Genomic DNA, 16,961 nt, shown 5'->3' on the forward strand with positions numbered 1-16,961 from the left:
TGTGTATCCCCCCAGTGCTGAGCAAGATGCTTGCCTGGTATGTAATAAACTTTCACAAACTTTTCATCCATTTTCCACTCCACAAAGTGTCAGATATGAACTAGAAGAGCAATGGCTCCAACAGTTTTGCCTGTTGGGGAATTTGGCCTTCAAAAACAAGTAGTAATTTCACCACATATTTTATATAACTGGACTTTGTTTCTCCGAATCTATGAGATCTGATTCAGCCATCTGGAGCCAACTAAAGAACCTGGGTTAAAAGCTGATTACTCTGATTCAGAGCAGGTATGGGAGAAACCATCCCTCCTTGAGTTGACTCCAGGCCTTCTTGGGTGTAAAGGGACCTACTCTTCCTTAATGGCAATCTTGGGAACCAAAATATTACTATTTTCTTAGAAAATGTTTTACCTTCAAATTGTCTTATCAGCAGAATGAGAACACTTTCTTTAAACCATTTACACTCTGCTAAGCATATCATGCCCAAATTTGCATAGCTTTAATGACCCAAAGGTAATAGAAGACATTTACATACTATGTGGCCACAAAAAGCTCAAATCAGAGAAAAGGAGCCTTCCTTAAAATGTCTTTTTGAAATTCTCTTTATTTTCTTAATGTCTTTATAAAACATTTAATCTTTTGCAGCTCATAGTGCTTTTCCTCATCTACTAATTTGAGTTCTCTTTCCCATCACCTTTTATAGAAAACCTTCATTCCGTTAGCAGTTACCAAGTCCCTCCATATCAGATCCGTGATGTCAACAGTGATGGCACACCACTTGAACATGATTGTCTCAGTCATTTGGGTGAGTCGTATAATTCTACACCTTCATTCTTCCAATGTCCACTCAACAGGTCGGATTATTCGAGCCATCCAATCACAAACGACAGATGCCTCCAGGGATACTGTCCTTAAGTTTCTTGAAATGAGCTCCTCCTGTTTAACGGGTCAAATTGCTAGTCTATGTAAATAAATTGGAATAAAACATCAAGTATGTAGTTGTACATATAATCAACTGGCAAGTTCATGCCGACACAGACGCCTACACTAACCGAACCCTTGCCCTGTTGCTGGAAGCCCTTCCCAAAAATACATGTAAAATGACTTAACACCCTTGAAGGTTAGAACATGAACCAAGTTTTACAATATAGCGTGTAAGATGGGTGGATGATTTTTCCATAAAAGGAAATTTCAACACTTTTACTGCAAGAAAATATTAAGAGACAAGCACAATTAAAAATAAATATGCAAACAAATCCTAAAGTTCTACATGTAAAAGAAATTTAGGTACAAAGCATTGAAGAGTATGACTGCAGAAGATAAATTAGGAATAAAATAAACTACTAGATAAGCAAAAAAGAATTTCCCAAACAGCAGTAAATAAATTCTTCAATAAAAGTTTTCTTTAGCCAATAAAAGTTTTCTTTAGCCACTTCAATAGTGTTCATGTCTCAGTTTCCAAATGCTTTTCAATTAGAGTTGTAACCAGTGAGTACATCCTAATTCTCCGCACAGCAAGTTATTTAAAGCTTGGACTGAACTCTATACTTCAGTCCTAACAATGTCCAATACAAAGTTTTCGTGGAACATTCTAGATTCACTTAAACTGTGATGGTGCCAATGAAAGCTTAAAAAGAAAAAAATAAAGTTTTAAGTATTAAGGAACATAATCCTCAAACTATGTGAGGATGCACACTAAGGTAAACTACTTCACTGTAAACAAACATTTAGCTCCAGATCTTGAAGTGGTTTGGCTCAAGTCCCCTTGGACATCACTTTTAACACACTACATGACCCCCTAAGTAAGCCCAAAGTATAGCTGAGAAGTATAATTTAGACATAGGACCAAAGCACAAAGATTAGAGACAGAATATCAAATTCAAGTGTAAAGATAACTCTTAAAATTTATCTAGATTATCATCTCCTTAGATAACATCTAATAATTTCCTTAGTTTGTTTTCATGAAGCTGAATTTAGTAAGAACACTGAATGCTAAAAATTCATTCTTGGGAGACAAAAGCACTAGTACCAGAAACTAGTACTGTCATTAACAAGAAAATCATTCACTGGCTGAAAATTTAAAAGAAAAAAATGGAAAGAAAAATGATGGAAACCCTCTGTCTATAAAGCTTAGACTCTATCTTATATCCTCTAGGTACAAATCTGAAAGGAAGCATTTATACCCATTTCATGCCTCAGGCTCACCTGGAGAATTGAAAAGCAGTTCTCAAAAACTTACAATGTCCTTAAAAATCGCTGGTAGTGCCACTTGATTTAAACCAGCCCTACAAGATTTTTTTTTTTTGAATAGGAGTGAAGAATTCTGTATCTGGCTTGGCTGCTGCAGCTACTTCTTGAAAAACAACTATAAAAGTTATCTGTCACACGTATAACATCTCTTAATATGAAACTCATCCAACATGACTTTCTAAGTGAACAGCTAAGAAAGGTATCTTTAGGCACTACAAGGTATACTTTACTCCAGAGTTTGTGGAACATGGGCTTAAATGTTGATTTGTCTACTCGTCATGTTTTTGGTAAGTGGCAGACAATAAAAGAGTGAATTCTTATCTGCAAGATAAGATAAGAATTGCCTTTACTTAAATACTCCTGAGATTCTTTTCTTAAATGAAAAAAGTCTTCATTTCACGTATGGACTGAAATAGTCAAAAGCTAGGAACTGCAATGATATTTAGGGCATCAGAAAACATGTCCTCTTGTAAGGCATCAATGATTAAATGAACATAATGCATATCTAACAAAGGATAGCTAGCGCTCAGAGATTATCACACAAAGTTTACTTTTTAACATCTCCAATTCCTATCTTACCAGCTTAAATGAGCAAAATATGCCTCTTAGCCTAAATAAAATACAATTTTTAAAAACTAAGAGACATCCAAAACTATTAGGCACATCAAAGGTACAGTTTTTTAGAGTTTACAGCTCTCTTAAGGGCCATGAGTCCCCTGGCACATTATCAATGGATGAACGGCAAAGATTATCCACTAAATATAATTTTCACATTTTTAACTGAACTGAAAGACCTACAGTAAATATTGAGACATACTATACCTTCAGTTACTACTGAACGAGCGTAACATTTCACCATTTAAAAATCTGGAATCAAAGTCTGAGGAAGCTTCACAAACTGTCTGAGAGTCTTGGCACCTGCTTGACTCAGATCAAAGTCAGTCCCCGACACTTCCCACACAGCGCGTGACAAGAGAAGCGTCCCCAGGAGGTGGCTCCGTCGCAGTCCCAGAGCCACCGGTATCGCGGTGCTGTTCACAGAGAGCCAGAGTCACCTTCTCCATCGCTCTGCTCTCCCTCAGTCAGACTTGTCCTTCTTCTTTCCTGTTAAGGGCACTTTGTTCACCACTGCAGAGCCGACAGCTGTGACCCCGCCAGCCACGGCCGACACCCCTCCTCTGACCAAGCCGATGCCCATGGAGGGCACCGTGGTCACGGCTGTTTTGGTCACCTCCAGACTCTTCCCTCCGATCCAGGCCACGCCCCCAATGGTGGCACCCACGGCTCCCTTGGTCACACTGAAGATGCCACCGGTCACACGGGACAACATGCCAGGCTGCTGCTGGGGGTGGTCCTTCATGGAGCCTACCAAGAGAAGAGGCGCCAGCGCCCGCGTCAGTGTCTTTGAAGGGAACCACGCCCAATCGTTGGGTAGACCCCAAACACCAGTCAACCAGGTGGCTTACCAAGAGAGAGCCACAGTTAAACACTCTCATGCTCTGGCAATAAATCATAGTTAAGAGGTAGACCGGATGCAGTGAGAAAAGAACAACATCCTCCTTTCCCTGGGTCCCAACACTCAGAAAAGAGAAATTTCTGACCAACAGCCCCTCAAGCTGCCTGGGACTCAGAAATTCAATCCAACAAATATTTTTGGTGTACAGAACAGAGCACCATACTGGGGACTGTTACTCAGTTTCACTATATGTAGATTTAAATACTCAAGTTTAAACTGTTAAGTATTAATAGCTTTAAGAAAATGAATAATGCTGAATAAAGCAATCCTATTTTCCATAGTCTCCTAGAGCCATTTCAATCAGGTTTAAGAGCCAAACTCTCAGGTTAATTTTCTCGATTCTACGCACTCTTTTAATGGACATATAAGGCAATGGTAAACTGCTCTAAGGATCAAGTTAAAGGAAGGCAAAGGAACAAAAAAAGAAAAAGGAAAAGGGAAAAAAAAGCATTGATATAAAAAAGCCACTAACTCTATGACATTGGGGCAAAATTCACCAAGACTTCATCCAAACTACCCCCACTGGATAAAAGTCTCCTCATTAAAAAAAAAAAAAAATGAAAAGGTTGGACTAAAACTCTAAGGTCCCTGCCACGCTTAAAGTTTGGTCATTTAAATGTATCTCAAACCTTCTTTCCTTCCAATATAGTCAAATTAGCACGTTCCTTGCCCATAAATAATGGCCTGAAATCTAAAAATAAATTAGGAAATTAAGTAGCCACTTCTCTTCCCAGCTGCCTTTATATGTTATATTTTCAAAGGCTCAGATAAATGAATAGTTTACTTCTGATTATGCTCACATAATCTATAAACATTTTCCATTTTATCTAAGAAAAGATTATATGCTTTAAAAGAGTGAATTCTGTAAAAGTTCCCTTAACCGAATGAGATTAACAGAAAAAAAAGGGGGTGAGAATATCCTGGGAAATTGATACTATACAACAGAGAAAAAGAAAACATTCTGAAAATAATTTCTGATGAACACTAAGAACAAATTCATTCTTTCCCAATCTTTTATTAAAGAATCTTCCTCACTGCTGTGGATAGAAAATCTTAAACAAGCACATATATTAAAACAATTGCTTGTGATCCAACCCATCAAGTTTTCTTGTTAAAACCTATCCCAAGGAAAGTTAATACATATTTTACCAAGTCCAGGATATGTGCAATGAAATAATACTCCAGCACTTGGAATATATTACTGGGGGAGAAGAATGATCACAGCCAAGAAGAGTAACTGGTATCAAGAGACTACAGTCATAGTCTAGATCTCAGGATAAGTGCCCCTTGGGCACTACTTACCAGTGAGAATTTCAAACACGGACTGTTAAAGAGAATTAGGAGATGTGAGAGACTAAAACATTTCTTTTTAATCAAACTAAGTCAATATTCATAACCTCAACATAGTGAATTACAAAAACTCTCTACCATTTACATGTGAGTTACCCACAGTGCACACGTGTTTCTTTCCTCACCCAACAAGATCCCTTGGCCAGGGCTTTTATCTTCCCTTGGTTTCACAAAATCTGTCAGTGTCTCTGAGGAGAAATGCCTGTGCAAACCCTAGTCTTCCCTTCATTACCTTTTATTGTACTGCCATCTGTCCAAATCTAATTTTTAAAAAGCCAAAGAAAGGAAGGCAGGAGCTGAGTCAATGATTTCTCAAGTCTATTTCTCCATGAGCAAGTAGAAGGCAAAATGGCAAGGGGTTCAGATCCTGCCTTTGAGATCTCCTAGCTGTACACCACATCTGTCACTCTATGAACCAAAAGAAAATACCAGTACCTACCTCACAGGATTGTGGAGAAACTTAGATGTGACATGTACCTAAAGTGCTGTGGAGCTGTCCATTATTATTATAAAGAAGAGCAACCAAGTTGGCCAGTCTTCTCTCTCTTAGGTTTGAAAGGAAAAAAATACTTTTTCAAAAAAGACAGTATGTCACAATTGAGACAAAGCTAGTCTCAGAAGCAGAAATCCTTATTTCAGGTCTTGCCTCTGACATCAAACTAAGGGCAGCCCCTAATGCGATGGTGCTTCAGTAACAGCAACTAACATGCTTTAATATAGGGAGTTTCCTATAGGAAATCACAGGTCCTAGTCTTTATCCCTACTCTAACCCTACTCATCTGAAAAACCCAATAAAAGAAAAGTACTATTTATCTTCCTAGCAATCTCATTTTTGCCCCTTATTGCAGTTTAAGGAATGGCTACCAAGGAGCCCTCTAAAAAATGAATTTATATTTTCTCCCTTAACTTTTTCCCTGATTCCTTTTCCAGGAATGAAGACTTTTGAACTAAGCATGAGATTCCCAAGTGGATTATTCAACATTTAACATTATCCACACTTTTGCTCCCTTTCATTAGGGAAAAAAGGACAAGAATTGACATCTTTTCTGGGTATAGCAAAGGCAATTCATGGATAGAATTATATTTTTAGAGATTATTCTACAAGTGAAGGAAGAATTATGCTATTAACTTAGAAAACACTCCGTGACACAAATTTTCATATGGTCAAAAGTAATGGTTAAGTAGCGCCCAAAGGAGTTAATGATGTAATAGACACAGCTACCAGCTGTGATATAATGAATGAAAGAACTCAAGAAAACCCAAGAGGCATTTCTTCTACAAAACCTCTTAAGCTCTGCTTGCCAGATGTTTTTGCAACTACAATATTCTTCAGTAACTTTCTTTACTCATGGGTGGCACCAGAGAAATCAAAGGAACTGGAGAATGTACTGTAAGTAGCAAGACTTTGCAGATGCACACGCCCCTACAACTAACCATTTTCTTCCTCTTAAATTAGCGGTGTTTTCTTATCACAAAGCCAAACATCTCTTTGGTTATAGGAATGAAGCAACTACACTGATCCAAAGTGCTTCTTAAGGATGGTGTAGAGATGGCCAAGAGTTCTAAACGTCAATCCACAAGCAAGGGCCCAGTGACCGACTGCGTCCACCAGCATGACTGGGCTGACCAGGGTCTACAGAGACAGCATTAAAATCATGGAAATCATCTCTTCTGGACATTCTGAAGCAATAGTTACCTTCTGGTGGCTCATCAATTAGGTAGGAAGGAATTTCTTGTTGGTTTTTGTCTGTCTGATTCATGGTCTCCTAGAAAAGATATACAATAAGCATTATTATGATCCTGTATTGTAAAAACAATTGATATGAAAATTACATTTCCAATCCAATCAACTCTATCCATTTATGAAACACTTTAAGACACCTACTAGACTAAAACCCAGTCCCTTTACTTCTCACTTTACATTTTCGTGATTATGAAATGTTTTACATTATACCTGGTGAAAGTCAATGCTTCAGGGCTTATGCAGAAACAGGAATGCTAATGCGATGCTGGTGGAGCTGTGAAATCATATGATTATTGTGGAAAGCAATTTGAAACTATGCAAATAAAATGATGATTTGTTCATACCCAGAGATTCCACTAGGCATTTCACTATAATTGAAGGAGGTAATTGACCTTGACAACAGAAAGGCTCCACATATACTAAAGTTCCCAATACCTTTTTGTACAAGCAAATAATTGGAAACAAAGAAATGGCACACCGTCCAAGGACTACGTGATCTATACAAGCTGTGACACATGAATGTAATAAAATATTACTCTGCTGCAAAAACAATGAACATGCTGAATGCAGACAAGGAAAATGAGCAGAGCTGCTCATCTGTGAGCAGCTGTATTCTAACCAGCAGCCCCTGGCCATCAGCCCCAAAGAACAAGTGTGCAAGACCACACCTGCTCACTGGCAGCCACCAGGATCCAAGAAGTGTCTATGTCACATCATGTATATTGGGTTGATCAGTTTTACTGATTTTTTAAAAAATTATTATACTCGGTGAATAATGAGATGCTTTGATCTGGGGTACAAGACCAGAAAAAACATATGCCCCCAGCCATTCTCTACTGTCACTCCCAGCCCAGGGGCCAAAGAGTCTCCCCTGCTCCCAGCCACAAACGATGCATGGTGCCCAGACCAGTCAGGCCGCATGGCCTGTCAGAATCCTCTCACCACAGCTGTCACCTCCCTCGGGAAGTCTTCCCCGATTCCCTCCTGGTATTACTGTGATGAAGCTCTGACAGCTTCGAACTGCCCTAAGATCCCTGGATACTCTGAAGACGCACATGATGGATAAGGGTTCCTCTGCAGGCCGGGACGTGGGCATTCCGCACCTAACCCGAAGGACCAACCCCTAGCTTCTGTATGATCTCCCCAGGTGGCGTGTCCCTTTGGAACTTTCTGCTACGTGCCCCGTGCTTAACACAATGCTTTATACATGGTGCTTCCCACATTTTATTCACCCTTTTCCATCCAAAGCATCAAGAACAGCACCTAGCACAAACCAGGGCAAGTTAATAAATGGCAAGTGAGTTACTACTGCATTTGAATTGAACAGTGAAGACAGGCTGGTGGGTGAAATCTGTGGTACCTTCTCTGAGGAGGTTAATAATTCTCCTTTGACCAGTGGTCTCCAATGACAATCTACCACAACTCAAACAAGAACAATTCCAAACTCTCACTTGCTAATCCAATGCCCTTTTCTCCCTTCCCATCCACCTGGAGCCCTCCATAGCCTAACAGTTTCTATGATGTTCTTCTCTCCCAGCTTCCCCCCTCCACAACCCCTCCTTTGCTACATCTCCATCCAAACGACACTCACTAGCAGTAGGTGACCCCCGAGGTTCTGGCCTGGCCTACTTCTCCATTCCCTCAACACCATTTCCCTTGGTGATCTCATCAAAAGCCCTGGATTCAATTATCGCTATACAAACGATTCTCTGATCTATCCTGATTCTATCTCCTGCCCACCCGTCTTGCATCTCCAACTGCCCAGCAAACAATCTCAAACTGGACATCCCACAGACATCTCCAACCCAAGAAGTTCAAAGATGAGCTCATTATCTTTCTGAATGCCCTCCCATTGTCGAAGACCCCATCAGCCTCCCCATCTCCCAGGCTCCCAGCCTTGGTGCCATCCTTGATGACTCCTCCTCTCCCATACCCCACTGTCCATCTGCCATGTCGAATCTACCTCTGCAGCATGTGTTAGGATGTGCCCCTCTCTCCCTCCCTGGGGCAGGCGCCCAGACCTTCCAGCCCAGACAACTGAGGCTGATCTCCCGGTCCCAAGGCTCTCGCCATATCACCTACCCACCCCCACCCAATAACTGCCAACAGCTCCTGTTCCCTCCGTTTGGCTTCCGAAGCCCCGGGTAAGCAGGCCCCATCTTGGAGCTTTCCTGTCTGACCCTCCTGCCCTCGCCAGTCCGAGAGCCCACAAACACGTCTCCTTGGCTCTCCTGGCAGCCGACCCTCCCGCTCCCACCAGGGCATCCACACTGCCTGATTCGTATCTAATCCTTATCAGCACAGCCCAAGACAAAGTAAACGCTTCACAAATGCTTGCTGGCTGACGCTCTTTCACACAGAAGTCCAGCTAAGCTCAGAAAGGCTCCTCACTAACGGATGAGCCCTGGCTAAGGAGTTTTTCCAGTCTCAGAGGTTCATGAAGATTGTCTAAGGCAGAGATGTCAAACCTGGGGCCCATGGAACTCCAAAATAAGGCAGAGCCAGATTAACATGTAACTGAGAAATCAAAGTAAATAAATAACAACCTCAATAATGTGTAATTTTCGGTCTTTGGCTTCTAGGTGAGTTTACACCACTGATCTCAGGCACAGGGAAATTTCAATTCACACTTGGAAATGCTTCCCACGTGGAAGAGACACCCTGAGTCAGCAGCGGCCCACCACTGAGGCAGAGACTGTGAGCAGCGGGGCTCTGGCTTTACCCAAGATGGGGGGATGGCAGATGAGGAGTGCTGTCCCCGGCCACAGAATGGAATACTTCTCTCTACTCATGCACCTGAATGGCCCTAAGAGAAACAAGCCTGACCTCCACTCGGTGCAATCCTTGGTGGGACAACTAGCCTTTGCACCTCTGCAAAATGTAAAGCAGAGACCATGAAAATGAACAAAGGACTATGCCCGAGCCAAATGTACAGCGGCCTCCTCCCCAGACCTCGGCTGGGCCAAACAGCCACCTTAACATCCTGCCCCTGCTCACCCATACTTTCTACCTGTTCTATTTTTTTTTTTTTTTTTTTACTACCTTTCTTGCTTCCATCCCAAGTCTTCACTCAGTAAGTTTTCTCTTTCCTACATAACCAAATTAAAGACCTTTGTCTTCCCCCTTTGCACATTTCTGGCCAGGCAAAGTCCAGTAGGCTCCAAGTGATGGAAACCAATGTCCCAGCACCTTGAAGAAGGTCTGAGTGCTGTGTCTGGCCTCCAAAGGAAAGTGGACAGCAGGCTGACAAAACACCTTTGCATTTTTTCTCATATCTCAATCAAATTTCAATAAGCACTTAAGTTTAAAGGAGAACCCGGGATATTTGGCTGTATATACCATTAGCAAGAAATCTGGTGTTTAAAATGTCTGTGAACAGCTTTCTTCAGCTGGGGGGACTAAAATAAGTTGGCATTTGAGTTCATTCCACCATTAATCTTTTATATGTGTGCTTTTAGATAATATGCAAGTCTGGGGGTAAAGAATATAGTTGGGGGGAAGACAGGTGGTACAGTGGATAGAGAGCCCCAGCCCTGAAATCAGGAGGATCTGAGCTCAAATTTGTCCTCAGATACTTAACACTTTCTAGCTGTGTGACCCTAGTTAAGTCAGTAACTCCAACTGCCTCAGCAAAATTATTATATATATATATATATATATATATATATATATATATATATATATATATACAGAGAGAGAGAGAGAGAGAGAGAGAGAGAGAGAGGAGAGAGAGCGCGAGAGCCCCGGGGGTCCCCTATTTGCTACCAACTGTTAAGACCTAAAAAAAGTCCTCTTTTACAGGTGTGTTAACAATGACTTGTCCAAGGTAACACAGCTAATTAAACAGTGGGAGCCACACTTACAGGCCCAATTTCTGCCCCAAATCTAGCTCTCTTTTTACTCTGTCAAATTCAAAAGTGTGACTAATGCTGATTAATAACAACAGAGATAGATTGTATTTTGCTATTCCCATTTTACAGGTGAACAAACTGAGCTCACAGAACTAAGTGACTTGTTTGAGGTCACACTCTAAGCCCCAGAGATGGGACACAAAGCCAAGTTGCTTCTTTCTGCCACGCTAACTCCTCCAAAAACAGGTTTCTAGATCTTTAGCACCTGGCCATTCATGACGAAGAACAGAGAACCTCAAAACTGGAAGGAAATGTAAAGGTTAACAAGAAGTATCACCCCATTTTATGGATGAGGAAACTAAGGTCTCAAAGACCAATTCACAGGCCCTATCCCTAAGTGGCAGTAGAGCTGCACTCTAACACATCCCCAAGATCACTGCTCTCTCCACTACACCAAGCACATATACTGAAGATGCAACCAGAAACGATTAGTTTTGTTTGATACTCAAGTAATGAACCAGTGAGTTTAGATAATGAGAAATTTCTAATAACAGTATCCAAACGCTCTTCTCCAACAGTAGACTGCCTTCTGTCCATTTTTCATCTCATTATTTATATCTTATACACAATTAAAGCACAACTAGAGAGGTTAGTATTCTAATCTGCACAGTTTAGGCTTTGGACATTATCATATCAATTAATGGGAAACTTTAAAAAAAAAAATCTGAAGTTAAATTCCTCTAAGACGCAGGTTTTTAACCTGAGGTCTGTGAATTTGGTTTTTAAAATATATTTCTTGATGACAATTTCAAAAATACTAAGTTTCCTTTGTACTCCTTTGTCTTTCATTTCCTGCATTTAAAAATATGATTCTTTGGAGTAGTTCATACATAGGCTGCAAGCTGACAAAAGCCTCAAACCTAAAGGTTACGTGCTCCTGACCCAAGAAGTTCACTTGGTATGAACTATTCTAAGGGTAGATAAACAACAACCCTTTGGGATACTTTTCTGACCTGAACCACAAAAGGTTTAACAAGTTTAGTTGGTGGTTCAGCAATCATTTCAGATTTGTACTTTTCAAAGAACTTAAATATGAATCTGTTATAAATTTTAATCAATTTTCTCCTAGGCCTAAGCCATGCTCCTGAATTTCTTTCCAACACAGGCATGGGCTTTTGGGTGAGATATGGACTGCCCCCTTTTCTGGAAGATAGTCACAGTCCAAAAGAGGAATCCTTATCACTCTGCCACTCAAGAGCCACATTCTCTGCTTGGAGCTCCATACTTGTGAGCCTGCTGCCTCTCCATTGGATCCAAAAGCTCAGAAGATTCAGAGCCGAGCCTCAACTAAAGAAATGCAAAATCACTCGAATTTACTATTGGCACATGGAAGCTCTCACTCACAATTAGTCTTGTGGATATAAATATAAGCACATTCTTCCCTGTAGCAAAATCAGTTCCAATTGGGGGTTGGATTCTGAACAATCTACTCTTAAGTTCATCTCCTCTAAAAGAATGGACAAGCGATTCCAAGTGCACAGGGACTCCCAGAGTGGAACTCCTACCCACGGCGGTCAGAGCCTGGGAAAAGACGTGGAGAGATGACGTGGACAGTGAGAGATTAAGTGGCCTTGGGCAAAACGCTTAGCAGAAGAGGAGGTGGGCTCACCTAACTTTGACGCTAGTAATTCTAAATGAAAAAAGGAAGGAGCAGGATCCATGGCAGACCAAGGATCAGAACAGAACACAATGAGAAGAAATGAGCAACACTGATGGAGAGACTCCGCACCTCCAAGTCGCTGGTAGTATTACTGGCCGATGGAAATCTTTGTCATACAGGACAGAAAAGCATCTGGCAAATTGAGTGAGCAAGAAAGATAAACAACATGCCCTAGAGGGCAATGTATTCCAAAAATAGGAACACAAAAACAAGAGCTTCTTGGGAGTTGTCTTTTTTGTTGGGGGTTTTGTGATTCCTTTTTGTTCATAGAGAAAAAGATGTCGGTAGAAAACAGTTATGTCTGTTTAAACAGTGTTTTTTAAACTTTACCAAATTCTACTCAATTCATATCAAAAAAGAAACCGTACTTTGGAAAAGTAATTTTGTGAAACAACAACAACAACAACAACAACAACAACAAAAAACAAAACCAGCAGGATGAATCAAAGAAATTCCCCTCCAGGTATCACTTCTCTTCAGAAAAACAAGTATTCGTCAGCAAAGGCAGCATTTCTCAAGTCCAAGGGTCTGAGAACCGAGACTGCTGTTTTCCTGTGCAATACAAAAGGACCCTCAGTCCTGGGTCTGCGGCCCCGCCTCCCCTTCACCCGAAGCCAAACAGCCGCAGAGCTCCCCGGCCCGAGGCACCCCACGGGGCTGGCCCCGGTGCCACCCTGGGGGCACAGCCCTCCCTGGGGGCACAGCCCTCGGAGACTCTGTCTGGGGCCCTGCCCCCTAACTCGCACAAGCGGAGGCAGAGACAAGGAAAAGGCCGCCCCGGGCGCGGGTAGGAGGGAACCCCAGAGCGCGGCCCCAAAGGGGCAGAGGCGCCGCGGGCCCGCACCCTGCTCCGCTTTAGGAAGGCGGCCCGCGGATAACCGGGCGGCCCGCGGATAACCGGGCTGGCCGGGCCCGGTCCGGGGCTCGCTCCCCTGGCCCTGCGGCATGTCCCCGGCAGCGGCTCCCAGCTGACGGGCAACCAGCCCGGGGGGCTCCTCCGCAGCGTCCGGGGGGCTCCTCCGCAGCGTCCGGGGGGCTCCCCCGGGGCCGGGCGCCTCCTGTTTTTCTCGGGGAAAGGGAGTGACGTGGCAGGAGGGCAGAAAGTGACCCGGGCCCGGCGTGGCGCCTCCTCCTCCACCTTGCCCTCCCGCGCCCGGGGGTGTCTCCGGGAGGCACGAGGATGGGGGGGGCTCCCGGGGGCGGGGCGGCACCAGCGCCCTCTCCCAGCCGGCTCTCTCGGGGCCCCCCAATGCCCACCCGCCCCCTCAGTCTGCAAAGGCAACAGAAGGAATACGCGAGAGAGAACGAGGGATGCGGGGGAGCAGGGAAGAAGCAGCCAGGGGGGACCCCCAGAAGGGGCAACAGAGGGGAAGGGGAGACTCACTGAGAAGGAAACGGGGGACCCCCAGGGGGGCGAGAGGGGGAGACTGAGAGAGAGATGGGGGACCCACACAAAGGATAATAGAGGGAGAAAGGACTCACTGAAAGAGAAATGGGGGGCCCAGAAAAGGGGCAAAAGGAGCCCTTCACTGAGAGGGACAGGGGAAGCCCGGGGAGGAAAAGGGGACCCACAGAGGAGTAAATGGGGCACCCACAGAAGCAGTAATTCAGGAAGAAAGGGGGCTCCCCGAAAGGGAGACCCGCAGAAGGGGTAAGGACAAAGGGGGCTCACTGAAAGTCAAGTGGGACCCAGAGAGGAGAAAAGGGGGCCCACGCAGCGGGGGAATAGGGCTGGCTAGCAGGGAAAGGAGCGTGGGGAAGTGGAGGGCCCCCGGAGAGGGCAGGGGGAGGAGGAAAGGCCCAGCGGAGCGTAACCGGGGGCCTGGGGAGAGAAAATGGAGGAATAAAGGGGGGACACGGAGGAACACGCCTTTCCCAGCAGGTTAGAAGAGACGGAGAGGAACGGCAGTTAGGGGGGGAGGGGGGACCCCCAGGCGGGAGGGGGACCGCGGGGAAGGAGGACAAAGCTCCCCGGGCCCCCTCCTCACTCACCGCAGCCCGGGCGGCTCGTGGCGCTCGCTGCTCGGCCTGGGGGCCTGGGGGCCGGGGCGGCGGCGGCAGCGGTTCTGGGGCTCTGGGCTCGGGCTGCGGACGTGGCGCCCGCGCGGCCCGCCCTCCTCCCGGACACACGCGCAGCCTCCCCCCGCCCCGACCCACGCCCACCGGGCCCGCTCCCTCCTCCCAGCCCCGCCGCCGCCGCCGCCAGCTCCCGCGGGCACGCGCACGCGCGCTCCCCAACGCGGCCGGCCCGGCCGCCTCTTCCCCGCGCCTGCGCCCAGGCGTCCGCGAGCGCGCACGCGCGGCCCCCTCCCCCCCCCCACCTTCCCACCAATGGCGGGGCGCAACCTCCGTTTGCCGGTCCCGCCCCCGAGCGCCCCGCGGGGAGGGGCGGGGCGGAGTTGCTGGGCAACGAGCGGGCTCCCCTAACGGTCACCGCCGCCGCCTAACGAAACGTCCCGAGGCTCGCGCATCCGCCGGAGAGGCCCAGGAGGCGGAGCGAGCTAGAGCGCTCCAAGGAGGGTCGTGGGTTCGAATCCCGCCGCCTACGCTTCCCGACCCGGGGGATCCCGGGCAAACCTGTTAATCGTCTAGATCCTACAGCCCTATTACCCATATGTATTTGAATAGTTTGCTTAGGTAACTTAAAAAAAAATTTTATTTCCAAAAAGAAACTTAAAAAAACATTTTTTTCCAAAAAGAAACTTAAAAATATTTTTTTTCAAAAAGAAACTTAAAAATATTTTTTTTCAAAAAGAAACTTAAAAATATTTTTCAAAAAGAAACTTTAAAACATTTTTTTCCAAAAAGAAACTTAAAAATATTTTTTTTCAATCAAAAAGAAACTTAAAAATATTTTTTTCAAAAAAAAAAAAACTTTTAAATAAATTTTTCCAAAAAGAAACTTAAAAAAAATTTTTTTTCCAAAAAGAAACTTTAAAAAAATTTTTTTTCCAAAAAGAAACTTAAAAATATTTTTTTCAAAAAGAAACTTAAAAATATTTTTTTTCAAAAAGAAACTTAAAAATATTTTTTTTCAAAAAGAAACTTACAAATATTTTTTTCAAAAAGAAACTTAAAAATATTTTTTTCCAAAAAGAAACTTAAAAACATTGTTTTCAAAAAGAAACTTAAAAATATTTTTTTTCAACAAGAAACTTAAAAACATTTTTTTCAAAAAGAAACTTAAAAATATTTTTTTCAAAAAGAAACTTAAAAATATTTTTTTCAAAAAGAAACTTAAAAATATTTTTTTTCAAAAAGAAACTGAAAAATATTTTTTTTCAAAAAGAAACTTAAAAACATTTTTCCAAAAAGAAACTTAGAAATATTTTTTCCAAAAAAAAACTTTAAAAAAAATTTTTCCAAAAAGAAACTTAAAAAAAATTTTTTTCCAAAAAGAAACTTTAAAAAATTTTTTTTCCAAAAAGAAACTTTAAAAAAATTTTTTTTCCAAAAAGAAATTTACCGAAATACACGTTGAACCATAAGGATGAGTTGAGGGAGGTTGCAGGAGGCTTACAGTGAAATTGTAGTTAAAATCCTGGAAGATATAAATTCTGAGGCGACTTTTAAAAGTTCCAGAACAATGATTTGCAACATTTGAAGCTCCGTGTGAATTGGATCTTTAGGGGAAACAGACTCACAGTAAAATTCACTTGCTTTTGTTTTCCCTTTTAGTTATGTTATATTGATGTATAGTTATGTTAGCACGGTGCCTGGCATGTAGTAGGTGCTTAATAAATGTATATTGATTGACTGACTTGGTGACCAAACCTTCTGAGAGAATCAGAATACCAGGGTGGTACCTTTGGAAAAGATCTTAAAGATGATCTGGCCCAATCTCCCCGTTTTATAGATGGGGAAACTGAGGCCAAAGAGAAGAAATGATTTGCCCAACATTACATAGGTATTAAGGGGCAGAAACAACATTTTGAAGCCCAAAAGGCAAATCTAATTCCCCAAACAGGGGTTAATGGGGCAAAGAGATTTCCTCAAATATCTGGATTGTTTCTGGGGAGGAAAAGGATTTTTTTCCACCAGAACCTACTGGAGTCCTCCTTCAGTTTCTCCTATATTAGAGAAAAAGACAAAGTTGGCCAATTCAGGCTCCCTGCTTCTCGTCTCTGTCTGTGGTGCCCCTCACCACCCCATGCCCTCCTGGTTTTAGAAAAAAAAAGAATCTGAAACTTCCCTTTTAGTGAATGAGTTTTTAAAATACATTGGCCAACAGCTTCTTCTGTGTGAGTCCCTGTGGTGGGTGCAGGGGCTGCTCAATGTTATCTCTACAGCGTGGGGGTTCTGACATGTTGGCAGAGCCCAGCCTCGCCATGCTGGAAAGGGCAGCTGGGAGTAGTGGAGGGGCCATCCGACACAGAAGGCTGGAAGACCCGTCTTCAGATCCCACCTCAAGCCCAGACCTAGTTGTGGGACTTTGGGCAAGCCACTTCCACATTCTGGGCCTCAGTTTCCCCATCTGTAAAATGAGTCTCTAATGTCTCCTCAGGATCTAAACCTAAGGTCCCATGTCTGCCC

At 43.5% G+C, this 16,961-nt stretch overlaps 1 protein-coding gene across 2 annotated transcripts; it reads right to left on the reverse strand.

Moving 5' to 3' along the window:
* Positions 1-575: 575 nt before the first annotated feature.
* Positions 576-14,585, reverse strand: TMEM263 (transmembrane protein 263). Of its 2 annotated transcripts, none has more exons than XM_031938549.1 (3): positions 14,421-14,585; positions 6,810-6,879; positions 576-3,612 (listed from the first exon to the last, which is right to left on the reverse strand). In XM_031938549.1, the coding sequence occupies exons 2-3, from the start codon at positions 6,871-6,873 to the stop codon at positions 3,326-3,328; spliced, it is 351 nt and encodes a 116-aa protein (XP_031794409.1). In that variant the 5' UTR covers positions 6,874-6,879; positions 14,421-14,585; the 3' UTR covers positions 576-3,325. The 2 variants fall into 2 exon arrangements, with proteins under 2 accessions (XP_031794409.1, XP_031794410.1); XM_031938550.1 differs by lacking the exon at positions 14,421-14,585 and adding an exon at positions 7,068-8,889.
* Positions 14,586-16,961: the final 2,376 nt, after the last annotated feature.

Source organism: Sarcophilus harrisii, chromosome 5 (genome assembly GCF_902635505.1).
Source record: "Sarcophilus harrisii chromosome 5, mSarHar1.11, whole genome shotgun sequence".
Lineage (NCBI taxonomy): Eukaryota > Metazoa > Chordata > Mammalia > Dasyuromorphia > Dasyuridae > Sarcophilus > Sarcophilus harrisii.